This window comes from Protomyctophum parallelum, assembly GCF_964188405.1.
Source record: "Protomyctophum parallelum genome assembly, chromosome: 17".
NCBI classification, from domain to species: domain Eukaryota; kingdom Metazoa; phylum Chordata; class Actinopteri; order Myctophiformes; family Myctophidae; genus Protomyctophum; species Protomyctophum parallelum.
Genome location: NC_139719.1, coordinates 15,134,214 through 15,161,269, shown reverse-complemented (window position 1 = coordinate 15,161,269; position 27,056 = coordinate 15,134,214). Strand labels below are relative to the sequence as shown.

Genomic DNA, 27,056 nt, shown 5'->3' with positions numbered 1-27,056 from the left:
CTTAATAAAAGTAAAAGTAAAATACCTGGATCAACAAAAAAAACAGAGTGAGGAAAAAAAGAGACAAACTGACAAATATATTTTACAGAGCAGGATTGAACAGAGGGAATAAGTGAAAAAGTCAAATTATAATTACAAAAAAGTAGGAAAAAAATGAAAATGTCAAGAAACAGTTGGTTAACGGTACACTGGATGCCAGCAGATATTTCAAGTGTTATGAGCTTAAATATGCCACATTTTGTGAGGGCATACGCAGAGGAAACCATTCAAGGTAGACTTAGGTTGACCTGTGGACGAGAAACACGAGAATCTAGTTCCCAATCAACTCACATGGATGTAGCTGAACCAATGTGGTGGAGACAAGTGATACTCCATTAACGGCAAAGGGTTTCATGGTAATATTTCTTTCTGAGGGTCAAATTAAATCTGAGGGAAAGCACCCATCATGATGAAAATCAATAAACATGGGTGAAACAGACCAAGATGGACCCAGTAACCCTTGACTGGCCATTGCCCACGGATGGAAAACAGAACAGATTACAGTCAAGAGAGCATTGCTTGTGGGCTCAATTTTGATGTTTACTATGAATGAAGGACTTGAAACTTGGTTAAGCCTAGTAAAAATCCAAGCGGGTTCAGGGAGCTGTCTATTATGTTTCTACAATTGCTTTGGAAAACTGTCTTAAGTGATGTCTGGGCTTCAGGGAGAGTCCTAGACTATCTACCAAAGATCTTCACCAGTATGCCTGCTAAACACAGGCTAATTGTGTCTCGAGGACTGTTGCTTTAAACTACTTAAACCCTATACACCCTATACTTTGTTGACCGGGGTCACCCATGGGTCTGTACTTGGCGCCCATGCTTTTTCCACTCTAAAACCGAAAATAGCAGATCTACAAGCTCGCAACACATGGTGTGAGCTTGTAGAACTCCCATTTTTTGCCAAATGTTATGTCTTTGATGACATGCCCAGAACCAGGTCGCTAGGGTTCAAGACAAGTGGTTTAAGAAACAAAGAAGAAAAGAAAACATCTAATTATACTGTATTCTGGCATATTGAAGTTCAATATTAAACATTCACAGTAGTAGTCACCAATTTCTAGCATGGATGGGTTTCCGCTTCACCGTGTATGTTTTTACCACAACCCCATAGAAATGATAATACTGGGATTTACTCAAGCTCTCATCTGTCTGTCAACTGTCGGATATTGAAAAAGTGGAAAAGAGAGATATGGATCAGCATGAGCCGCAGCTGTGCATGCTCCATGATGTAAACGCGCCCACTCGCAAATTCACCCGTGACCCACGATGCTGTGTGGCACAGGGGACCTCACGAGAGGACTCACTTGGGCTTGGTCTCGGCGTCCGTGACCTGGCGAATGAAGATGGCATCCTCCGGGTGGCTGATATCCCCCTCTTCGTGCATGTAGGAGGCGGCGATGGCGAGCATGGTGCCGTCGTTGCTGAAAGCCAGTGAGGCGATGCTCGTCGGGTAGCGGTGGAACTGACACAGGCGCTTCTTGTTGAACGGGTCCCAGATGTTCACAAAGCCGTCCGAGCCACCTGGTGGAAGGAGAGGCTTCAAGGTCAACTTCAAATGCTAGTTCAAATGTGCGTTCTCTCAGATTTAGAATATATATTAACAGAGTGCTCCTCACAGAATCTTTGTAGTTATAGTCACGGGACAGTAAACAATAGGTTCCGACAGGAAAGGTGATTAGACAAACAACATTTTACATTATGACCAAAGCCTGACCAATATCGGTTTTGCCAAAAATGTGGCATCGGATTATGCAGCCGATGTGTCCCGATTTTAACTACTTTCAAAAGTTATCACATTTTTCAAACATAGCAGATCTACGAGCTCACATTTGTGGTATACAAATATAATGTGACATTGTGAGCTTCAGGGCTTAAAGCCAAAAATAATCCCAAGACTGAAAATGTTTTTTTTGCAAATCTACACTGATGCCATTAAATGACCCCTATGAAATCCTCAGGACTGAAATCAGTCCTCAGGACTGAGAACTTTAAGCCCTGGAGCTTGTAGTGTTGAGTAGGGCTTAAGTGGTGAAATAAAAGTTTATCACATAAATTCAGTTGCACTTATATATCAGTCAAAACATTGATAATTTAAAAAATCTCTTTTTACCCCCCAGGAGGAGCCTAAATCACAAACTGAGGAGAAGGCGTAGTACCTGTGGCAAATGTGTTATGAACGCTGTGGAATGAGATGGCGTTAACGGGGTAGACTTGCTCAATTCCGTTCTCCTTCAGCCTGTGGCATTTAAAGGCGTACTTCTTCTTTTGCACCTCCTGGCTTGGGTCCAGGTACTCCACAGCCACGCGGCCTTCGATTGAACTCAAGACGTATCCCTGGAGCAAAGACACAGGGTCTGATGCAAATTTGACCTTTTCACCGGCACTGAATTTTGTGCCGCCAACTTGATATCATGTCATTTGTACATTATTTGTCGTTTTAACCCTAGAACACTAAACCAGGGTGATTTTCACCAGGACAATTATATTTTTGTAATATTTATAATGTTGCTGATGTCTGAGGTGGGTGGTTCTTTCAGTACCTTCATGATGCTCATTGACATCATAGAAGGTAAGTTTGTTTCCCTGCCCACATCCCAGATCTTTTCTACAGGCAGGGGAATTTTAGAGAAAAATCCCATACACCCATAATGGGCTTTTTACTTTTTTTCCCCACTAGACCAGGGATGGGCAACTGGCTGCCCGGAGGCCACATGCGGCCCTCCCCTTCACTTAATGCGGCCCGCAGGTTAGAAATTCAGAATACTGATATAGTATTGATTTCAGCTGTTGCAATTCCAAACCCACTTTAATTACTTCATGACTACTATTAAATGACTAGTACTTAATGACTAGTATTAAAATGTTATTGTCTTTTTGTGTCCAATTTAGTTATGTTAACAGTTCATAAAGTTAACATAACTATAACTAAAAGCATTCAAAAATAGCACAAAAGTATTCAGTTTTCAATTCTAATATAGCACTTTGGCCCCTCTGGAGAGAGTGTGGAAATATATTGGCCCTCACCATCATCAAAGTTGCCTACCCCTGCACTAGACCACTAGACATGTCAAAGGAATGGGTGGACCAAAGGAGAAGTTCCCATCTCCATTATTTGTTTTAAAATAATACCCACATTTTTCACAGTTTTGCCGCCCTATGATAGATCACCCCATGATATCCATTTTTCGTTTATTTGCGAAAAGTCATGATGAAATATTAACCTCAAGTTGCATTGCTGTACTTCAATATATTTTGGTTTAGTGATGGTTTTACTAAAAGTTACGTTTAGTGTTCTAGGCCGGGTTAAGCACAATCCGTTTTGTGCGCTAGATGTTCATACATATGACTTTGGTAAATCGAGCTGATCCGGAGCCAACGTTTACCTGTTTGTTGGGGAAGGCTCTGATGCAGCGCGTCTGATATTTCAAACTGGACTCTCTTCTTTGCTGTACGTAACCCATGTTCCTCAGGTCCCAGACTAGGACTCTCCTGCCAGCTGTGCCAACGATCAGCCTGTCTCCAGCCACGGCGAGTGTGTACACCTTTCACACAGACAGAAATGCAGAATGTCAAAGATGCAGGAAACTAAGGCCTCTTTTAGACGGCGACCATCTCCATATAACACGTCAAAGTCCCGTTGCGTTCTCATTTTTTCTTACCCTTTACACGAGAACGCACACGTTATGCTATAATGTCGCTAGGTGGCGATAACGGGCTGCCAAATAGCCAGGTCACCCACGTACAAGAAGAAGAACCCCTTGCAAGCCTGCGCAACACGGCTCCGTCTTTTTGGCAAATCTAGAACTTCCTGTTTGAGAGCGAGCAAATTTAAGACATCCGGTTGCTTTCAGAATAAAAGTGTCGTTAGTTAAATAGTGATTACACTACATTAGTATTATTATTACATTACAGCTATTGTAAAGACACACATTATGTTTGTGTAAAAATAATTAATTAAATAACACAGAAACATAATGTGTGTCTTATAGCACCATTTAAATGCTTAATTTGTAGTTTTAATGTGCAAATTAAACTTTTTTTCAATACTCTAGAGGATACTAGCTAGCTTAGATTTGCCAAAAAAAGTGCCGCGCAAGCGGCGCAACGCTGCTCTGGGCAGCCCAGAGCATGCAGGCAAAGCGCACCACGGGATGGTATATATTTTATAATACATTAGGCTACATAAACGCTGCTGCCGTCTATCACAAGGCTTTTTATTTACATCATGGTTTTACATTCACCATCGTTGATGAGCAGCACTTTGTAGGCGAGGAGGGAGGCTTGTTCAGGAACTCCATTATATCATAATGATATGGCTCTGCATCAATGTAATAAACATATGCGCTGTGAGCCAACGTGAGCCATGATGTCATAAGTTTTGCGGATTCACCGTTTTGCCTGTTTATATGGAGACCATAGGAAACGGCGTTCTCAAAGATTTCCACTCTGGGAGGTGGTTTCACTTCGTTGCGTTTTCACCTCCTGAGAACACGGTTCTCGTCTAAGGCCTTGTCCACACGTATCCGGGTAAACGGATAAACGTAGGTTTTTATATGCGTTTTGGGGGGGTCGCCCACACGCAAACGCGTTTTTGGTCCATATAAACACCTCTTTTGGAAAACTCCTGCCACAGTGTATTTTTTTTAAACTCCGCCTGTGTGTTCCCTGTGTGGACAATGTAAACGGGGTTTTGCATGGGTCTTGCCATTGGTCATATGGACAGAGAGATTTATGAAATTTATGAAATGAAAACGAAAACGAAAAAGCTATGTTTATGTAGGTGTGGATGAAGCCTAAATGACAGCAGCAAACGATACTTTATTTTGACGTTTTATATGAACACCATCCTCGTGTAAATAGCACCTAAGAGTTTCTTGATTTACAGCTTGAACAAATACCCTAGCAACCCTATTCTGGGGCTAACATCTGTGAACATAGCAGACCTACAAGCTCATAATGCACCACGATTTGACACATTGTGAGCTTGTAGATCTGCTAGTTTCAAAAAGATATTTACTATGCAGCGAAACAAGTGGAAACCTTCAGAATCCAGTCTAAAAAGTATAGGTTTCAAGTGGTTAAATGAAATGGTACATTGTAAATCATAACTGGCTCTTCTGGTTAAGCAAAATGCATGAATAAACTGCAATTTCTCACTTGAGTATCTTCAAATCAGAACGTGACAAACACGATCTGTTATAGATTCTAGTAACTACAAAAAAAAAATATATATATATATATATATATATATATAATTATATATATATATATATACAAACTATATATATTGAGTTAGTACTACCAATATATCTACATTTTTGTGTTTCTTCAGCAAAAGATATATCCCCCTCCCATCATGCTGGGAGACACCCCGGTGACCTCAGTGGAGTCATGCCGGTTCCTGGGCATGACAATCTCTCGGGACCTGAACATCATGGCCCTCTTGAAGAAGGCACAGCAGAGGCTGTACTTCCTCCGACAGCTGAAGAAATTCAGGCTGCCGAGGCTCATGATCTCTGGCTCAGTTCTACACAGCCATTGTGGAGTCCATCCTCACTCACTCCATCATCACCTGGTTCCCCGCTGCAGCTGCTAAAGACCTCACCAAGCTGCAGCGGGTGATTCGCTCTGCGGAGAGGGTGATTGGCTGCCCTCTGCCCTCCCTCAAGTCCCTGCACGACTCTAGGGCGCTGAAGAGAGCAAGGAAGATTATGGCCGACCCCTCCCACCCTGGCCACGGCCTCCTCACCCTGCTCCCCTCTGGGAGAAGACTGCGGCTGCCGAAGGCCACGAAAGCCCGCCACAGACAACGTTTTTTCCCCTCAGCTGCCAGGCTGCTCAATTCCCTTCCACCCCTGCCTCCTAGTGACACCGGCACTTTAATCACCAGCAACATTTGATGCACTATGAACTACTGTATAACCCTGCACTTTATATTTATTTCCCTGCACGGTGTTGTCTTAAGTCAGTCTATTTATGAAAAAAGAATTGAATGCACTCATGTTATGTCAAAACAAATTCCTATGTGTGTATACACAAATGGCAAATAAAGGTATCTGAATCTGATGTACATTACCTTTTCAGGCTGTGAAAATGTGCCAGCATTGCAGGGTGTCCTTGGATCCCACATCCGAACTGACCTGTCCCAGCTGCCAGTTACCATGACATTGACCTCAGGGCAGTACTCCACACAGCGAATCGGGGCGTCATGTGTTCCAACTACTGTATCTATTTAGTGAAAATATGAAACAGTCACGTACAGCCCTTTAGCTAGTAGACTCACATTAGTGTTTTTTGTTCAACAACACTAAATCTGTCTGGAGAAAGAAAGGGCACAAGGCTACATGCCATGATTGATTTATTTCAATGTACATGAACCTTGACGCAGATTGTTGTGGCAGACTTACCTTGATCCGTATTCAAATCATGCATTTTTAACTGTGCATCTAAACCACCGCTCCAAGCATGTGACGGATCCTGCAAACAGAAGGATATTCATTACCATGAACTTAACTACATCCTCAACTTGTCAATATACATCGGAATCATGAATCATTCGGAATCATTCTCAATCTGTGATCCCCGGATGACAGTAAAGTGACAAGTGACAATGTAATCCCCCCCCGTCGATCTACAAGCTTCCAATGCAAGGCAACACGAGGTGAGCTTGTAGATGAGCTATTTTCACAATATTTATCTGTGGAACAGAGTGCTTGTCAGGGTGGGGGTCCCCAGCTCAAATATGATTATTTTTGGAGAGGTCATGCGGCGGCGGCCGGTTGAATACCACAGACATTGTATAGTGTCGTTTTCGCAACTTACAAAAAAAGCACAGTCTAGGACGGGGGCGTTGTGCTGGTACTTCATCCTCATCGTGTTGCTGCCGACGTCGAAAAGACGGACAGTGGCATCCCAGGAGGAGACCAGAAGGAACTGGGCAGTGCTGGGGCTGAACTTGACTGCCGAGATGCCATCCTCCGGGGCTTGATTCAGCTTGTACTCGTTTGAGCCCGTCATCTGGAGGTCACAGTAACACAAAGGACTGAGATTACGAGACATACATGATTGATTCAGTTCAGTTGCACTCCATTGAAGGTTGTTTTACTAGACGCAACTACAGAGTTGTGGCAGTCAACAACACAGATTTAGTTTTCACATATATCTGAAATCAATTACAAAAATGAAAACAAAGGACACATAACAGTCACTGTGAGCTATGTAGCCCTTACCATGAATAAAATGTCATTTTGTCCAATCTGTATGGTAGGGAGAGTACATAACTTCAATACAATAAAGCAATAAACTACAAGAGAGTGTCTCCAACCCTTCCAGCTATTATAAAATACACGGTAAACTAGTTTCACGAGTCTGAATGAGTAACAATGACACAGTAATGAAAGACAGTTCCATTATTATTTAAGCATGAGACTGTGATTATCATCTCAGCAGATTACTTCAATTACAGTACATGTGAGGCATTATCGGCAATTAATTATATCGGATATAGATATCAGCCAAAATGTCTCATCGACACATCCCTAATTTGTGCATCCCAAGAAGAGTTCAATTAAAACAGGGTTTTACTGTAGCCTATTGGGGAATAAGTCATATGTCAGCCTAGCCCCTTTCGGGACCCTCCATAACTTTTCTGAAATTTGGATGAGTTTTATGTAGGGTCCCTGCTCATAACTATATTTTCGTATGGGAATTCTGGAACGCGGCCATAAATATTCTCTCTAAGATCGTATCTGCGGCGTTTGACGGCCTTTTTTAGTTTAAGTTATTCTGAATTCGTGAACTATAAGTACCGCTGCGAATATCTCCTGTGGCGCGGAAGCCGTTAAGTATTTTTTGTTTATATATTTGTTTTATCTTTTATTTCTTCTTGTTTGTTTACCGTTTATTGTACCGCCTCCCGGTGTGCGGTTGGCTTGTGCGGCTACGTCCCTGCCTCTGATCTGCTCTGTCATAGCTATAGCGCCACTAGCTAGCCAGATAGGCTTTACAATGAGGTGTCAATAAACAAGGAAGGAAGAGAAGAATCAAAGCGACCAAATCGGTCAAACAAAGATTAAAAATACTTAACGGCTTCCGCGCCACAGGAGATATTCGCAGCGGCATGTATGGGTACTTATACTTCACATATTCAGAAGCCCTCACACGAAAAAATTTCATCAAAGAGAGCAGACAGGCGTTATCCACGTTGTTTATGTTTTATGTATGTCCGCGTACCAGGTGGCAGGATACTGCTGGAACAGGACCCAATGGTCTGTGTCGTCAAAAAGTCAGAAACTTCAGTACCATTGGGTTCTGCTTGGAGGGCTAATGTCAGCCCTGAGATTGAAAGACATTTTTTATTTGCATTTCTTAGAAACAATGGTACATTAAAACATACCTTAAAAACATAATTTAAACATAATTTGTCGGATGGTCACAATAAAGTGACAACATGCAGCTTACAAATCACTGCTGCATGTTGTCATTCGCATCAAAGGTTTTTATCCGAATATATATGTATGACACAAAATCACTGATTTACTGACACAGCCACATTATGAATCCACAGCCCACTAGTAGGCTACATTGGTTCTCAAACATTTTATTTTCAAAAACATTTAGGGCTAGCTGAGCTCTGATTCTGCATGGTCATATTTATAGTATCATAGTATGTCCATCCATGGAAAAGATCAAATAGAATTTATGACAAAAGTGTCCACCACACGCCGGCCATTCATGCTGTTGCAGATCATATCCTAGTGCAGCATTAAGTGCACCGCTTCATTTTAAACTCACAACATCCAAGGCAAAATGTAATGTCGAGTAATAAAGTGGCCTCTAACGTGCGTTATCATCGGTGTATTTAATGTGATCCATCGTCCAACAAAAGCAACAAACACACTGTTGTTGTTCGGTTACACTCAGCAAATAGACGGAGCCCGTGTGTGGTGTCTGTCGGCTGGCTGCTCCCGCCGTCGCTTGCTAACGTTAGCTTGTACCGTTTAGAGATTACACTACACATTAAACCTGATATTTGAGCCGTTATACTGACCGTTTTATGTCCGTGTCCTACCGAGTCAACTCTCTCCGGTGTGTGATAGCAAAGGGCGACCGCGGTTATATGTCATATAAAAGTGATATTAGCCCCTAGCTAAGCTAACTGCTAACACAACACAACCTGGTGGCAATGTGTCGCTTGCTGCCTGCCGTTGCTGAGGCTCGTGCTCAGCGAGCTTCTGATTGGTTCAAACGAATTCGCCGAGAGCCCGCTGTTCGCTTCGATTGGTTGAACGTTCAACGTGACGTAAACACACTTCCGTTATGGTAGCAATAGTAGATCACGTGGTAAGGGTTCTTCTTCTTTTTCGTGTGGTCGGTCACATACTCTATGGTCGGTCACCTCACACGCGCGCGCTCACATCACATGCACGCACATGCACACACACTCTTTTCTTTTCTTATATATATTCATATAATAGACTATCCGCATAGCCTATAGGCCAATGGTAGGCCTTTAGGCTACTACCCACGGTGTACTAGGCTATACTAGCCTAAGTGTGTATAGGTGTTAAACATCTTTGGAGCTCTCCTGGAGGGATGGAAGGATGGGCTGTCTAAAATCTCTAGATACCGGTAGTTCAGTTGGGTTCAGATCTGTTACTAGGCTGTGTTGAGTTCCATACTTTAGTATATATATATAGCATTTATGACTTGACTCATACCATGTTAGTGACCCTGAACTCCCTTGTTCATTGGTGCATTGTCATCCTGGAGGTAGCCTCGGAAACCCAGACGTTTTTATTTTATTTACATGACTAAAAATGTATCATCATCACAGGTGCATAACTTGATTTGCAGTGACCATAAGTTCCAGCTAGGAAGAAGGGGACACCCAAACCATGTACTGACCACTGGTGGTCCGTGGACCACCAGTGGTCTTTGAGGTGCTGTTCCCCATGAAACTAAATGATGGAGAGTTGGTAACCAAATGTACCCATATTGATCTTTAACTCTTGAGTAAAATGAAAACAAATGGATCCAGGTCCATTTGGTTTCATTTTACGCTCCCAAGAGTTAAATTATTGTTAAACATCTGCATTACTTTAGTTCATTTACAGGAATACACAATAGAGAATAGAATAATTGTTATTTTGATCAACGTTTGCCAACAGCATGGAATTGTAGACGAAATCGTATCCAACAACAACGAAATATTCTTTCGTTTTGGGTTTGAGAGGTAAAATCTCATCAAATGGTGGTCTGTGGCTCAAAGCCGAATAAATAATGGGCCTATATGCCGCAGTTAAATGTCCCCCACATCAGACTGGAGCGGTGGACCACTGAAGGGGTCAAGAATTCAGGCCTATACTTTTCTCTTTATAGACTACATCCTATGCATCCTATCCCACTTATATGAAGGATAAGTCATCTATCCATCACGTTTTTCCACTAGTACACCAGGCTCTATATGTTTTTTGCACCACTGACCTCAGATGTATAGACTATACATTATAGTCTTTCTATATGTCTTCTTGTTTGTTTTTTTTGCACTCAACCATAACGGCATGTTAACTTCTGACTGCAGTCTGACCATTCTTTCCTGCATTGTAATGGTTTTCAACCATTTTCATATCAAGGTCCATTATTTATTCGGAATTTGAGCCGTGGACCACGCATTTGAATTTTGATGAGATTCAGACCCAAAACTAAATAATATTTAGCCTATTGTTGGTTTGGAGAGATAACAGGCAAACGTTGATCAATGTGTATAATAGACTTCTTGTAAATTAAAATGCAGATGTTTAACAATAATTTAACTCTGTCTTGAGTTCAAGATCTATAAGGGTCGATTTGGTTACCAACTCTCCATCATTTAGCTGGGGACCATGCACCTGTAACCTCTCCAAGGACCACTGGTGGTCCCTGGACCACTGGTTGAAAACCACTGCCTTATTGCACTAATGCAAGCATGATTGGATTTCAACCCATTCTGTATTTAGTATTTCCAATATAAAATATGTGTTCTTTGAAACACTTGCCATTTGAGCATGCAGTCTTCGACTGAAGCTCAATGATTGAACCCAATGATGAACCCCTTTTCCATTCTTGTAAAAATATGAAAATGAATCTAACCCTAATTGATTAATTGTTTATAATGCATGCACCTGCTTGATGCATTGATTTGTTTCTCATTTAATGTGTGTGTGTGTGTGTGTGTGTGTGTGTGTGTGTGTGTGTGTGTGTGTGTGTGTGTGTGTGTGTGTGTGTGTGTGTGTGTGTGTGTGTGTGTCTGTCTGTCTGTCTGTCTGTCTGTCTGTCTGTCTGTCTGTCTGTCTGTCTGTCTTTCTTTCAGGAAAACCTGAATTTTCTTTTAAAGATTTCCCATCATATTCACATCAATATTTTACTTGTAGCCTATAGCCTATATTCTTAATAATTTTAAAGTTATTATAAATCTATACAAACCCTATAATGTAAGCCAGGTATTACTTGTGTCAAAACCATAATTATGTTGGTAATTTATGTAATGTTGTTTATTTTTCATTAATTTCAAAAGTCATACACAATTACAAGGAATGCTGTACAGCCTTCCCCCTGAGATAGTGACAGTATAAAATGGAACCACTTTAAAATAGAACATGATACAACTTAAATGGGCCTATAGGTCCACAGTCTATTCTTCAAACGAATTGTAGGGGATCATCTTTCAAAAAAAGGAAAAAAAAGAAAAAAAACTACTCCCAAGAGTCCCAAGTCTTAACTATAGCGATAATTCATTAATCGAGTCAATTAGGCTATTAAGTCGCTTATAATCTATAGCTTAACTCGCAGCATGATTTAGTATAGGCCTAAAAATATCGGCAATTAGACCTATTAAAGAGTTCCTTTCCAAATGCAATCCGAGCCAAAAATGACTACTCAAAATGTCTAATCAATATTTCAAAAATAGTGATAATTCTCAACCCCAAAATGGTTATAGCAAGTCTTTGTACATTTTACAAATTAGTTTCACTCCAGTCTCCAGGCATTTTTCAAATAACAGTTTTTCACATAGGTTATCCCGTCAAGAATTATTTTGTTGTTGTTTATTCTTGATGAGTGACCAGACCACGATTTACAGACTTGCTTTAACAATTACAATAAAAATGAAATAATAGCATTATATACAAATTAAAACACAACAATGCAGGCTGTTATTTGGCTTGTATGGCTTGAAAATTGCGTGAGCAAAAACGAAGTGAAGAGGGGCTCCTTTTTCAGGGATTTTGAAAGAATACGATTGTCTTCTGTTTATAGCAATTAAGGACTATGTTGTTGGCGAGGAGTGGACAATGCATGGTCGACAAACTCTTGCTGCATGTGTGAAGCGAACAGCTATTGCACAATATTGTAAAATATCAAAATATTAAATCCCACATTAAAATTGCAAACACATACACTCTGTAGTGTAAAATATACATTTGACAGTAGCCTATATAAAAAACGCAGTTCAGAACAAGTCGATTTTAAAATGTAAGTGGCATGTTTTAACAATTTTAATGAAATAATAATAATAATAATAATAATAATAATAATAATAATAATAATGTACACATGTGTTAATATTTAACTTGACAATGCAAATCGCTCTCCTCTCAATTAAAAAAACAAATATAATGGTGAATTATTCAAACAGCAGTCAGTCAGTCTTTTTAAACGGGTCTCAGCAGCGGGACCGACGTTACAATGGGGTGGTGGTGAGAATAGTACATGTGGTGGTGTGGGAAGGACAAGATCGACTGGCCGGCGGCTGGCGAACTGCCCGTGGAGGAGCCTCCATTCTCGGCGTGCAGGGCCGCCGCAGCCGCCGCAGCGTGGTGGCTCTCGTGGTACAGTATGGGAACGCGCACTATCCTCTGCGCCGCGGCGTGGCTCAGGTTGGCCGCCTCCAGCTCGGCGGCCAGCTGCCTCTTCCACTTGTTCCTGCGGTTCTGGAACCAGATCTTCACCTGCGTCTCCGTCAGGTGCAGCGAGGCCGCCAGGCCGGCGCGCTCCGAGCTGCTCAGGTAGCGCTTTATGTCGAACGTGGACTCCAGCTGGAACACCTGGCTCCTGGAGAACACGGTGCGCGTTTTCTTTTTCCGACACGCCGCGGCTTTCTTATTGTTATTATTGTCCGACGAGTTTTCGTCCATCTTTCTCCAGTCATCTCCACCGGCGTCTTCTTTATTCTGTCCCCCCTCCTCCGCGTCGTCGCTCTCCTCCAGAGCGATGTCGTCGATGCTTTTGCTGTCATCGTCCTCTTTCTCGTCCTGGTGGTGGTGGTGGTTGTTGCCCTTTGGGAAGCCTGGCGATTGTCTCTCTGATGTGACCGGCGATATGATGTCTCGCAAGCTGGCCTTCTCAGATACAGATACTGCAAGAAACACAGAATTGCAAATAAGATTTTTTTAATCAACAGGTTATCCTAATTGCAGGAGCAAAGCAAATGACATGTCAAATTACAAACAACACGTAGTAGGCCTATCAAATACGATGGACATACTCCTATAGCCTAATTTCACAATATACATTTTAGAATTTAATTTAGTCGAGGTAATGATCACGTGCATGCAGTGAAATACTTTCAAGTATCAACATGACAAAAGCAGCATGCTATACGGCTGAATGCCATGCACTTAATGCAATGTTTTATTGATATTATTGCTCACAATTCGTGTTTTATCATAAAACACATATCATAAAACTTTTATGTTATTATCATCATTACATAAGTAGCCTATACCTGCAGTCCTCAGCTGTCCTGAAGTGCCCAGCGTGTAGGGGTACCACCAGGTGGATGCTCGTTCCAAATACTGCGCTGATAGTCCAACTCGCTGGGATGGGAACTCAAACCGAGGGAAAGAAAGCTCACCCAGCCGAGAAAAGAAGCTCCCTTCAAACACTCCTCTCGACGAGGACAGTAAGGAGGTTTTAGGTTTAGTTGGCTTGTTGTCAAAGTTCAGCAGGTTCTTTATGGAGAACGGTGAATCTTTCGCAGGCTGACAGGTCTCTTGCGTCTCGGTCGAGTCTGCCATTACCGTTATAGCAGTTTAATGTCCAGCATGAATCACCATGAAAACATTAAACTTTTACAACCCTTTCCCCCAAAGACAATTCGGATCTCCCTTGATAAGTTATCGCGGGCGCTTTATACTGCGTTTGTGAGACGACCGACCAACCAACCGAGGGCAGGAAAAAAGAGCAAACCAGTGATGCTGCATCCAGGATTCCAGATAGTGAGCCGAGTGAAAACGCGATGATCAATGCGCCAAACTTGCGCTGGACAGTAAATGATGAAATAAAAATGTCATCCAAGTTAAATGCGTCCAGTCTCTGCGATTGGGCAGATACAATGGCAAATGGGATTTGAGATGAAACAGGGAACGGACTAGAAAGGGAGGAGGGACAGACAGCCAGGACGAAAATAGACTCCAAAGAAAAGAGTCCACCCATCAGCCCAGGCCTTTACACGTTATGATGGCTTCAGGCTCAGCAACGCAACGCGCCCATCCCATCGATCACCCAATTAGATTAAAGAAGCAAAACGGCCCAATATGTTTTAGCCATGAATGCTTACAATCACCTGTCATTAAAGTGACTAAATGCTCTATAGATGATCTAAAGAGCACATCGATGTGCGTATAGGGGCGCACGTTACGCAAATTGCACGCACTCGTTTTGCACACATGCACCTGCCTATAGGCTTTAGGAAGGCGCGCGCGCACGCACGCACGCACACACACACACACACACACACACACACACACACACACACACACACACACACACACACACACACACACACACACACACACACACACACACACACACACACACACACACGCACACGCACGCACGTTGGTTCAAGTTAATGTGGTTTTTGCTCATTCTATCAACAGCTTCTTCTTTTTTGCCTATATTGCTTATAACTTTCTTTCGATGCATCCTTACACAGTATGGTTACCGTATGACGAAATACATCGGGGTGGTCCCTCACATAGGTCACGTTTTTAGGATAGATGTCAATAATTGACTCTTTCCTCTGGCGTCAGAGCAGCAACACACAGGTAAAGAACCAAAGAATACAAATTATGATTAAAATGATCGAATACAAAATAATGAGCTGTGTTGAGTTCCATCTCTGTCACTTGATTCAAGAAAGGTGTGCACTATAGTAGGCCTATTGTATAGCCTATATTTCACTCGCACGCACTGGACATGGCGCTCATTCAGTTGATAGCCTTATAATGTGATTATTACGGAAGTGCCACAGGCAGACATCAAATTGATTGCTTGTCATTGTCGTAAATATGAGTTTGTGATAAAGGCCCGTCAAATCAGCTTCATACAAAAGACCCACACATACAGGCATTCAACATTCCCATAATTTCCCACCCATCCCATTAATGAGGTTGCTGCTTGCCTATATCTGTCAAATTATTTTAACAATATTGTCTCATATAGAACTCATAGAATTTATTGTTTTAAATATACCTCGACTGTGGGGGAGTGGGGTCAGATACCTCCAAGTCAGCCATCCACCCATGACCCAAAATTGCATTATAAAACAAATCAAAAGTATATTTATTTTCCTTTTTTTTTTTTTTACTTAACACATTTTGCGCCATAACCTATCTACCGGTATACGTTTTACAAACCTTATCACTTGTCTGCCATTGTCGTAAATATATGTTTCACCACGTCCGTTCACGGCAGGCCTCTTATGGCCTGAAACGGCATTCATCTTGAAACAAACGAGAGAAAACAAAAACAGTTGAAAAACGGTCAACTGATATTGAGTATATCTCGGAATTAATGCTCAGATTTGATTAAATGAGATGAAGTATGATCTTAGGGTGCCAATATGGTTACATGTCAGGTGTCATATATTCTCCAACTCAAACACATGAGCATAAAGAGTTAAATCAATGATATAAGAGGTATAGCCTATACCAGTGGTTCCCAAAGTGGGGTCCGGGGACGCCCAGGGGTCCTTGAGGGAGTTCCAGGGGGTCCCCAGCTAAATGAAAGTTTGGAGCCAAATGGACCCTTATTGGTCTGTAACTCTGAGTGTACAAATGTACATTTGTATTTTGTACAAATTAAACGGGTTGAGAATCACTGCTAGAGCCATAAAAATCTTCTATTATGGGGGTCCTTGGCATATCTTTTCAAATGGTGGGTCCACGGGGCGGGCTAATTAGTGTCAATTTGGGGGTCCTTGACATGAAAAAGTGGCCTATACACTGGATTATTTGTGGATTGTCCCATATACGCACAGTGTTTGTTGAGTGAGCAATGACGGATGTCTGGCTGACAGTCATCAATACAGTCACATTAGCGTCTGTCATCATCATGGGTCAGTGATAAAGAGGCACCCCCGACCTTATTTTTCACTCCACGTGACGTTTCTCTCTGGGGTATATGTATGAACATGTCATATTTAATGCCAAAAGACATATTTTATAGGTTTGTCTTTGGTCAAAATGAACGTATAAAGCACCAAACAGCGCTCAAAGTCTAATTGCCATCTGTTTAGAGAAAGAGACAGAGAGAGGGAGGGAACCCGCAGTTATTTAATTAGACGTCGTCCAGACATATGCATACAGCTAATCAAATAAATTGGATTTGCTCAAACTAAACACGGATGCAATCTGTCCTTTGAGCTCGCTCCAATCTCAAGGACGACACTGTTTTGTGCAAAAGCTACTTGAATCCCTGCGTAATTAGAGGTCTCATAGCCGTGTTAAAGATGGGGGCGGTGAAGGGGGCTGGTTGAGCTGTGTTTGCTGATGTAAAGTGTAATCCAGATAATAGCACTTCCACCAAAGGCAGAAATGACATTCATTAGACAAAAAAGAAAATGCAAAGTGGAACAGCAACAGGGCTAGGTCAGTGACCCAGGCGGGGGGAAATTTGCATAGCCTTTCTGTTTGGTGTAACATGGTTCACATAAGTCAATATATGTTATATCGTTGGGATCATGAGTATATACATGTGGCTGTGGCATAATGAGATCTAAAAGTTGTTATCGTGTTTACAGTGTATTACCTGAGGCCTATACATCTTAACCTAAAACCCAGTAGGTATACACTATATAGCTGGAGGGTGCTGATGAGACTGTAATTCATCACAAGGCTGACTTCACTCAGAGAAGCTATACCTCACAGACCGTTCTCAGTTTGATATAACTTATAGGAGCCAGACGCTATACTGAGACAGAACCCATCATATATAGCATTTTGGTTTTGCAGATCTATTCCTCTCAGGTGGTACCGTGACCCGGAGTGGTCTGGAGTGGGAGAGAAGCATTTCTTTTTGTAACCACTTTTCAACCATACCATTATAGGCAAACATTTTAGAAATTCTGAAAAAGTAACAATTTTCACTATAATTTATAAGCTCAAGGTTGATGGTTCAAGCCAATGTTCACTTAAAGTAAAAGACCAACATGCTATGGTTAAAGTCGTTAATCTAACTATTGTCACACGTGAGACACGTGATACACGTGTACAGAATCATGGGTTAGATTGTGCCACATCACCATTGGCATTATGTGTAACCTGTTCGTACATCCCACTGTCAGTCTGTTTGCCATCCCAGCTACTTTCTTCTCCATTCCCATTGTTTTGTTATAAAGTATTGTCAGTGATTAATGACTTTCTAGTTGTTGAACAGGTACCCTTACAATACATCTTTTTAACAGGAGTGACAGCTGATACAGGCCCTGAGCAGTTAGTCACTGTCAATGTCTGGCACAGAACAATAGACATGGTTTTGGATAGACAACACATACATGCGATGGAAATCTAATTAACCTCATCTCACTGACAAATTGCCACTTGGATAATGAATTATTTAAGGCAGGTCCCTCCCATATTAGAGGCAGGCATAATTAAACTGATATAAAATAACATTAGCAGTGACAGGCTATTAGAAGATGTGGTAATTTACTACCCTTTAAAAAAGGAGCTGTCGTGACCTTCACCTCCTGGGCTGTCCATCAAGAGCATGCTGCCACCTAGTGGTGGAACATAAAAACAGGAGTTGTCATCTATAGGTGACTTATTGCAAAAGGAAGAAAATACTGCATGGATACATTATATCTGGCATTTATTATTATTTCCAAGGTTCTCTTTAGGCAATTCTAAAGATTTTAATCCCAATGCAAAAATGTCTCAATGGATGACATGAAACATTTTCTTGACAGCTATAATGACAAAATATATACTGTTCACAGAAAACACAAATGCAAACAGTGTTACAAAGGAAAAATACACACATTTAGATTAGTATCAGCTGATAGAGTCTTGAGGAATTCATAGCAAAAAACATAACTATGTTAAGACGCTGCAAAGGCAGACACACATTCAGCAAAAATCTGAATCAATACAGTATATCTCAAAACACCAATCTCATATTGAAATACACATGGATCTGTAAAAACAAAACAGTAACATTGGAGTTCTTCTTTTGTTATTCCTCGCAAAATAAGCATTAAAGCTACAATACGGGACTAATTGAACGAAAAATAACTTTCTATGGACATAAAATGTAGGGGCTGGTAGCTTTAAAGGGCAGCACAGTTAGCATAGGTCAATAACTGACATACTTTGAATGTGATATTCAAGGACCATGGACCTATGAAAATAGTGACGTGTGTGAGGGAGAAAATAGATTTCCAGTAAGAAAGAAATAGCCAGCAGCACTCCGAAGTCCTTCTGGTACCTTATAATTCATACTGTACGTGCACAGACAGATAAGGCTCTATAACCATCGGCAGAGTGTCACTCCTGCGTCTGATCTGGATTGCAAACCTGAGGACCTTCTCATACATATATCAACCATCCTAAAGAGATTGTTTATGAGAAGGACTACAGACATCTCACAGAGACGATGGAGGGATTGAAGGTTCGAATGAAAGACAAAGATCATTCATGAATTACAAACCAATCTTGATGCAGTTGAAGGAAATTACTTGAATGTCAGTGAGTGGACCAACATTGGCGTCGAGGCAATGAGAATTGGAGAAAGTCAACACGAAGTTGGCTGATGGTGAAAGAGAAATTTAGACCTCCGGTACTTTTAATTAAATTGCGCATCGATAGACACAGAAGGCTTGACGTCGAAACATGTCCATGTTAGCTGTGTCTGTCCGTGTGCATATGAATTAAAAGTACCAGAAGGACTTGAGTGCTGGCTATTTCTTTCTTACTGTGAATCTTCGTGAGCCGCGCACCCAGTAAACGGCATATACAGTATACAGCTCATTAGTCTTTCAGTAACCACAAGTGCATAAGAACTGCACACTGCATAAGTTAACAGACCAATGTTTAACACAAGCAAGATTCTGATCCCGTGTCTAATCAGCAGCCCAAATGACCATAAGAAAGGCTCATTCATACTTTGTCCAGCAACCGTGTCACACAACAAAAATGATCCGTTGTTGTCACTTTTTTCAGTTGAAAATATGCCCTTCTGGATGGGCAGCCGTTACCAGAATCTAAGGCCTCTAGCTTGAAGGTGGTAAACTGGCACACTCAGCCGATAACAACCCAGTCTTCTCAGAGTTCCAATGCAGGTGGCAATAGAACCTGCAGAGATTCCAAAGTAATCCTTTCTAAACTGTAGACACTAGCAATATTCCAATATTAATTTGACACGTTTGACAAATAACAGCCATATATAATCGTCAAACTATTACCAACATTACGTCCCTCTTCCCATAGGGATACCAGGTTAAAAGTGGTTAACACCCTCAAACTAGAGGCCAAAATCTTGTTGTACGACCAAAGAAAGGACGTCTACAGCAATGCATGTCACACAATACACCCCACTAAAGTCCCCAGGTAAAATAAACGGAGTGTCACGCGGAGAAGAGTGCAAACCCATGAGGATCCAGCCTTAGCCGAGTTCAGTAGTCATACTCCTTATCAATGAACTTGGCCATGGTGGATAATTGGACATTTGTTGTTCCTTCATAAATGGTGCCTGAAAAGAGCAAAAACATGGAAACAAAAATAAGCATTGGGAACACTGGTCCCTTATCCCTGGTATGATAAAAGACAGATTCCAATGGCATTTTCAAATTCCACTGGGAAATACATGGATATGTCACTTTCAATATGGGGACAAAGGGGCACAACTATCTTATTATGTAAGTCAATCTGCCAGTAAGGCAGCAGGAAGAATGAAGAGTGAAAGTGGAATTGACGAAAGGAAAAGTGTCATTCTGTCTGTAGTGCTACTTTGGGACTGTGGTGGTAAATTACTCTCCCTCCCTCCCTCTCTCCCTTTTAGCACGTCAAGGTCAGACAAGGGAATTCCTGACGGATCAGATTACTTGGCCTCGTGGGTAACACCACCACTGTTATCGCCCCTTCTCTCTGCTCCACGCTAACAATTGGAGTTTGACCTTCCTCCTCCCCACATGAAATATGCACTGTTCATGTTGCAAGGTCTAATACTTTAAGCTTTAGCTACGGTCAGGTAAGCCACCCTTAATATAACAGACAGACAGACGTAATGAGCCACTCACCGATTTTACAGTCTCTGTAGAATTTCTCTATAGGGTAGTCTTTGGTGAAGCCCACCCCACCCATCCACTCTATGCATTTTGATGTGGTTAGAGTTGCAACCTAGAAAACAGTAACAGTAGATATTGTAAGTATACACACAAAATATACCGGCAAACCCTGATGAAGTCACCTTTGTAGTGAACTGCACCAGCTCACCTCTGCAGAAAAGTATTTAGCCATGCAGGCCTCCTTGATGAAAGGTCTCCCGGCCTCCTTTAGACGTGCAGCATTGTAGGTCAACAATCTAGCGGCTTCAATCTGGGTCGCCACATGGGCTATCTGGTGCTGCATGCCCTGAAACAAAAAGAAAACTAAAATTACAAAATTAAGTTGTGCTGAAAGAGATTAGCAAAAACTCTTGAGAATTCTGATTGAAGCTGTACCTGAAAGTCGAAGATTCGCTGGCCAAACTGCTTCCTTTGTCTGGTGTAAGGAACCGTGTTGTCAAAACAGCCTTGTGCCAAGCCCAGCATCTGTGACAATTTGACAGAATGTTAGTGGAGCTACATTCACATCACATCACAATCAATTACTAGTTTTATTTGTCAAATGTGAAAAGAGAGGAGTCTGGGGATTCATTGTTTAAGGGGTTTACCTGAGCCGCAATTCCAATCCTTCCTTCATTCAACATTCCGATGGCATACTTATATCCTTGGCCAATCTTGCCCAAGATGTTCTTTGCAGGGACCTACAACAGAGAACAAGTTAGCAATAAGAACATCATGCCATTCCCTCACGGTGGACAATGGATGTATTTGACTTTACCTTGACATTGTCCAAGTTGAGAGGGCAGGTGGAAGAGGCACGCAGACCCAACTTGTTCTCCTTCTTGCCGATCTCAAGGCCCTCTGTTTCTCTATCTATAATGAAACAGGTGATTCCTCTGTATCCCTGTCAAACAGAAAGGTCTGTATGTCATTATCATAGCAGTAGGACCAGACATTTGTGGTTGGAATTTCATAGCATAGCCAAAAAGGTGTAATAATCATGGCGATCAGCTCAAAATGTTTCGATTGTAGACATTGCCCTCTAAAACACTGATATTCTTTGTGCATTACTACATTACATGAGCCAAGTAATAATGGAGTGCTCACACTTATCCGACATACTATAGGACTGACAGAAAACGATTGGATTAATTATTATTAATTATTGGATAAGGTTGGCGAACATGCGTTAACGTTGGCGACCGGATTAAGGTTGGCGAATATGTGTTAAGGTTGGCGAATATGCGCTGCTCTGTGCTTCCGGTTATGGTTTAGGTTAGGGTTTGAGGTAGGTTGTCGCCGTCTGTCGGACCAATAGTATGTCGAAACTAAAGCCTGTACCCGTAAGAATTGTTTTAGTCTTGGCCTGTAGTACTGCCTGTTTTCGATGCTAGGTGCTGCTAGTGCTGTGACAAAGAATGCCCTCCCCTGCTAGCTTTCCATCCGCAGACAGAGCCAACTGTGTTTGATGTGGCACAAAGGAATTAAACCCTAGTCTTCACGGTGGTGGGCAGGCACTTTGCGTTCTCCATCATTGTGTATTGCTATCTAAATACTGCACATTTGTACATCATTTCTAGACCTGTAAGGCTTTGTACAGCAGTAGAACATAAGGGTATGGATGGTGAGAGAATTTAACTCACTGCAGAGGGGTCTACATTGGCCATCACAAGGAAAATACCAGCATGTTCGGCATTACTGATCCACATCTTAGATCCATTGATGATGTAATAGTCCTTGTGCTTTTCTGCACGTGTTTTCAAAGCAAAGGCATCGCTCCCCGACTCTGCCTCCGACAGGCAGAAGCTACCCACCTGTGGGACATGAAAACAATATGCATTATGCACAGTTGAGCACAGGGGAAACTGTTGCGCCTTTCTTAACTGCAGGTGCGGTGGTCTCAAAAACAATAAGGAAAACTGGCAGAAAAAGAGCTCATGATAAAGTTCTCTGTGCTCATAGTGAGTTAGAATTAGCAAACGTTTTGGTCGTGGGACCTTTGTCAGTGCGGTCTCAGTCTAAGGAGTTTTCCTTAATTTTTCATGCAGCTAGCGAGACCTTTTCTGCTAGTTTTCCTTATACACAGTTGAATTTTTTTTATCAATCCCTGACAAAGCAATCACATTGCAATGCATTTTATATAGTTTATACTTTATAGCCAAGCTTAATATCTTCTCCAGTTTCCTAAAGTAAACATATTTACTGGTTTTAGTCTATTAGTCAAAAAAAATGTCAGGCCAGTGAAAGGCATCACATGAATTGACTCACAGTGTCAGTGGACAGACGGTTGAGGTACTCTTCTTTCTGTGCTGGGGTCCCTTGGTTGGTCACCAGCGTGTTGATCAGAGTGTTCTGGATGTCACAAAGAACGGCCACAGAGGGGTCCACCTTTGCCAGTTCCTCAATGACCAGGATGGACGAAAAGAATGTAGAGCCAGTGCCACCATAGTCCGGGTCAATCTCAATGCCCATTAGCTGCGAAGGTTTATACAGAATATAGTATGAGTATACCTGACAAAGACCGGTGAGGCCGAAACGTTGTATTTTTAGTCCGCTCGGTTGTTAATAAATTATTTTGGGAGCTTTTAAAACGGTGTGTGGATCTCCTCTCTCGTTTCTTAGACATTTTTTGGATCCAGAAATGTGTGGATGTGCGTGCACCTCTTGACCATTAAATAGAATATACAACAAGAGCATTGCTGATACTAGAAAAAAAACAATCAGACTGGTGTTTTAGAAATATTTCAGTTTTCAGCACAAATGTTAATTCAGTAAATTCACAAATGCAAAAAATAAAATAAAAAACACATACGCCATGTTCAAAAAGGGATTTGATCACTTCATCATCCATATGTGACGCCTCGTCCATCCTTGACACAAAAGGGGCAATGCGCTCTTGAGCATACTTCTTCACTGTAAAAAAAAAAAGAAAGATAGGCTATTTCAAGTTTAATTGATGTATCTTACTATCTTCAGAACTAGAATACATACAAGAAGACCTTTCCAGGTCGAAATGTTGGTATCAATAAATTATCCTGCATTGATTTGTGACTATGAGTGTACAGCCTTTTCTTCACTTTTAGGCTTATTTACCAAGGTCAGCAGCACCTGATCAATACTTCTCCTGTTTGTTTGCCTGTACAGTATCTTCAGACACAATGGTCTGCCAAATTATCTATCATTTCTATAGCGACTTCATCCAAAGCACTTTGGAATATGCTTACATATGATTCATTCACACAATGGCAGAGGCATCCATGCAATTGCTCATTGGGAGAAGGTTAAGTGTTTTAAGTTAGAGCAATGTCTTGCTCTAGATACGAGCCAGGGATCAAACCAGGAAGACGGTGTCGGCCGCTCCACAAAAACCTCCTGAGTCCATATAAATATTGTGCACACACGCAACCCATGCAAGGCCCCAACTGCTCATCGGGAGCAATTAGGGGTTCAGCGTCTTGCTCAAGGACATTGGGAACCCTTCTGGTTCCCAAGCGGCCGATCTACCCCTGAGCCACTACAACATATCATATATATCACCTGCATCTCTCATCATGCCTTCCTCCTCAGAATAGGTCTGCAGCGGAGGGAAGGCCATCCCAGCAGCAGCTGGATCTGATGACTCATCTGGGGCAGATGCTGAAGACCTGTTCCGTAGGCCAGCCTGGTATGATGAACCCCATGGTCGAGGGATCTGTCTACCAACCTAAAATTATATTAATGACAGTTATTAGTTTTGACTTATCACTGGACTCGGTGAACACAGTTTGAGCTCAACTACTATTTGAATCGACCACCCATTTTCCAAATTATCTTTTACTCACACAAATGCTTGTTATAATATGGTACTTTGTATTCTACTCTGTCTATGTCTCAGAGGAGCGCTGTGGACAGTTCAGAAACCCACCTACCACCACTGGCATCATCGGTGGAGAATCCAAGCTAATAAAAACAGCAGGCTTGCTATTCCTGGAAAGTTAGCCTGCTATAAATAATAGAAGCCATCGTTGTTGCATTAATAAATGCAACAACTTCACAATTTTTACAAATTTAAATCCGTTTTGTGCTTATAGATAGATCTATCTATCTATCTTTTCAAACATACATAAAATTCTCTTTTTACTCTAGCTGGTCCATAGCCAATGCTTCTATGATTCAGAATCATAGAAGCATTGGCTATGGACCAGAGCTATTTTTACTCTAGCCTTACATATGAAATCTTCTAAAAAGAAAACCTTTCCAAGTCTTTCATAACACAAATAGATTACATTTTACAGAACAATAATACTGTCTTAATTCCTCATCGAATGGTCAGTAAAAAAAAAAAAAAAACTTGACATATGAGTTATCATTTTTTATCTAAGCCTCATGCATTCGTAATGTCAAACAGGTTGCGTAATAGTGTTACACAGTGAGTGAAGGCGTTGTGACTATTATGATTGCAGGGACAAAGCAATGATATAGCTCAATTGACTAGTACACATTAAAAAGACTGTCCTATCCTGACTATCATACTGCGTCACGGTTATATTTTCCATCTCACCTTCGAGAAAACCCTGGCCAACGGGGCAGCCATGATTCCTAATGTTTACATACGGGTCCTCGGCAACGACGGTGTGTGCACCGTTTATAAGGAACCGGGGTGCAACAAGACGGTTTGAAAGAAAATGGTGTTGCATCACAAATAGTGACCTATCGAATACGTACAGTATTGTCTCCACAGAAAATGATGTATGGTAAAAAATGACACGCTCGCCTAGATACATGTAATGGTAATGCTGCACCTTGCATGGCCTTGTAGCACCTTCACACAGGTTGAGATGTTAAACCAGCTATGTGCACTGGCATTCGTGCCTGCCTTATCAAGATGACCAAACAAGAAGCAAGAAGAAGGCCTTAGTGATGAGTCTAGCTGTGACCTTTGGTGGGCAACATGTCATCATAATAGACTGTGAATCAGCTTTATTGTCACACATCACAGGTTTACAGAAATAAAAAGGTGGGTGAAATTAAAGTTTTGTTATTTCCATAGAAAAAAAAAATATATAATAAACATAATACGCGGGAAATACCTCATTCAATCAAAGGAAGCATGAGCACATCTACATATTTACACATAGTACCAAAGATAAGATATAGCCTAAAGGTTGCCTTGAGCATACAGTGCTAGCAGGAGACATGATAAACATGGGGACGAGGTGCAAAGCACTGATGAAAGACTGGAACAGAAGACGTGCAGTTGTGAATCAGAGCAGACCGATTACCTGCTAGAATGTACTGATGCTCATGCTGTCAGAAGAAATCAGCTGAGAACCTCTGACTGAACCCGAAATAAGTTCTCACGTGGTCTCCTCTAAAGTCTGCTGCAGACAGTGAGTCAAGATAGAAAGGTTAAAATAGCACAGCATAGTTATGTTTTCCATTGCGTACGGTAGTTCCTCAACAGATAAATGAGATTGAGAAATCTTTTCACTTGTGACTATCTTGTGACAAGAAATGACACTTCCTGAAGTGATTGACAGTACTTAATCGCACTCAATTAGAAGCAAAGTAAGTGTAAGTGTAGGGATATATAAGTCAACCTGTGTGAACAAAAACGCAGAGTTTTGCAGTGTTTTCTTTATTTTTTTATCCACATAGAAACATGGCAGATGAAATAGACCTATATCAAATTATGAAATCTAACAATGAAGACGACATGGTATATGCCAACATGGAAGATATTGAACTTGAAACGACGAGGTTCAAAGTTGAACATGATTTTTCAGGTAGGTAAAACTGGACACCAATTAAAACACATATTACAAATTACCACCTTGCTCTTGTGTTAAAATTGGATGGTCTATCAAAGAGAATAGAAGACAAGACAAGACAAGACTAGTGGGGGAATTCAAGGGAAATCAGTTTTCAGCCTCTATCTAAGCTTATGTGTAAGCTCAGGATAAAATACACTATGAACTGAACCAATATGCATAATGATTTCCATACTTTGTTGATGCATACAATAATAAAGCCTTGTCGGGTCCGGACAGCCCAGACTGGTTTAAGAACACTCTTTGACCTCCAAGCAACACCTCCTGTTTTCTCTTATTTCATTCTTGGTGATTAATGCATTGACATTTTCACATCTAGTTGAAATAGAGAAATATGTGACAGTGTCATATTGATAATGTGATTCAGGTTGTGCTCAGAGGTCCAGAACTGCTGCAGTGTGTCTGGGGGTCCTTTGCTTTCTCCTGTTGGCTGTCATCATAGGTCTACAAGTGCACTGTGAGTATTGTGCGGACACAATAAATACTAATTGTTTCTATACTTATACCAAAACTTACGTAACAAAATGTGCAACACAGAGGAATTTTATTGGAGTTTCTATTTTTGTAGTCAGACTCATCAGCATGATGGCCTGTGATGGGCATTTTCATCACATTCTTTG

The 27,056-nt window shown here is 41.4% G+C and overlaps 3 protein-coding genes across 4 annotated transcripts; all 3 read right to left on the bottom strand.

Moving 5' to 3' along the window:
• Positions 1-38: 38 nt before the first annotated feature.
• On the bottom strand, positions 39-9,223 carry bub3 (BUB3 mitotic checkpoint protein). Its single transcript, XM_083788062.1, has 7 exons — positions 9,092-9,223; positions 6,865-7,059; positions 6,450-6,519; positions 6,119-6,270; positions 3,426-3,584; positions 2,199-2,376; positions 39-1,563 (listed from the first exon to the last, which is right to left on the bottom strand). The coding sequence occupies exons 2-7, from the start codon at positions 7,057-7,059 to the stop codon at positions 1,343-1,345; spliced, it is 975 nt and encodes a 324-aa protein (XP_083644188.1). The 5' UTR covers positions 9,092-9,223; the 3' UTR covers positions 39-1,342.
• Positions 9,224-12,731: 3,508 nt separating this feature from the next.
• On the bottom strand, positions 12,732-14,096 carry LOC310875065 (homeobox protein HMX3-B-like; the record flags this gene model as incomplete). The annotated part of the gene is made up of 2 exons (XM_083788110.1): positions 12,732-13,435; positions 13,805-14,096. The coding sequence occupies 2 exons, from the start codon at positions 14,094-14,096 to the stop codon at positions 12,732-12,734; spliced, it is 996 nt and encodes a 331-aa protein (XP_083644236.1).
• A 4,061-nt stretch (positions 14,097-18,157) lies between these two features.
• Positions 18,158-25,975, bottom strand: acadsb (acyl-CoA dehydrogenase short/branched chain). 2 transcript variants are annotated; one of them, XM_083788094.1, is made up of 11 exons: positions 25,888-25,975; positions 24,164-24,329; positions 23,439-23,539; positions 22,895-23,101; positions 22,270-22,440; positions 21,405-21,530; positions 21,235-21,327; positions 21,023-21,112; positions 20,796-20,933; positions 20,600-20,699; positions 18,158-20,052 (listed from the first exon to the last, which is right to left on the bottom strand). In XM_083788094.1, exons 2-11 carry the CDS (start codon positions 24,219-24,221, stop codon positions 19,976-19,978), a joined length of 1,161 nt encoding a protein of 386 aa, XP_083644220.1. In that variant the 5' UTR covers positions 24,222-24,329; positions 25,888-25,975; the 3' UTR covers positions 18,158-19,975. The 2 variants fall into 2 exon arrangements, with proteins under 2 accessions (XP_083644220.1, XP_083644219.1); XM_083788093.1 differs by lacking the exon at positions 25,888-25,975 and adding an exon at positions 25,167-25,242.
• Between the last annotated feature and the right edge of the window lie 1,081 nt (positions 25,976-27,056).

What these genes read in the sequence shown, in the direction of transcription:
- bub3 (XM_083788062.1), bottom strand. Translation starts at nt 7,059, where the DNA reads ATGACGGGCTCAAACGAGTACAAGCTGAATCAAGCCCCGGAGGATGGC. An exon ending in TGATTTGAATACGGATCAAG is followed by an intron (nt 6,271 to 6,449) that starts GTAAGTCTGCCA and finishes TTCACTAAATAG; the next exon opens with ATACAGTAGTTGGAACACAT. An exon ending in GAGCCTTCCCCAACAAACAG is followed by an intron (nt 2,377 to 3,425) that starts GTAAACGTTGGC and finishes TCTTTGCTCCAG; the next exon opens with GGATACGTCTTGAGTTCAAT.
- acadsb (XM_083788093.1), bottom strand. Translation starts at nt 25,199, where the DNA reads ATGGCTGCCCCGTTGGCCAGGGTTTTCTCGAAG. An exon ending in TGGCCAGGGTTTTCTCGAAG is followed by an intron (nt 24,330 to 25,166) that starts GTGAGATGGAAA and finishes ATATAATTTTAG; the next exon opens with GTTGGTAGACAGATCCCTCG. An exon ending in TCAACTTGGACAATGTCAAG is followed by an intron (nt 21,328 to 21,404) that starts GTAAAGTCAAAT and finishes TCTCTGTTGTAG; the next exon opens with GTCCCTGCAAAGAACATCTT.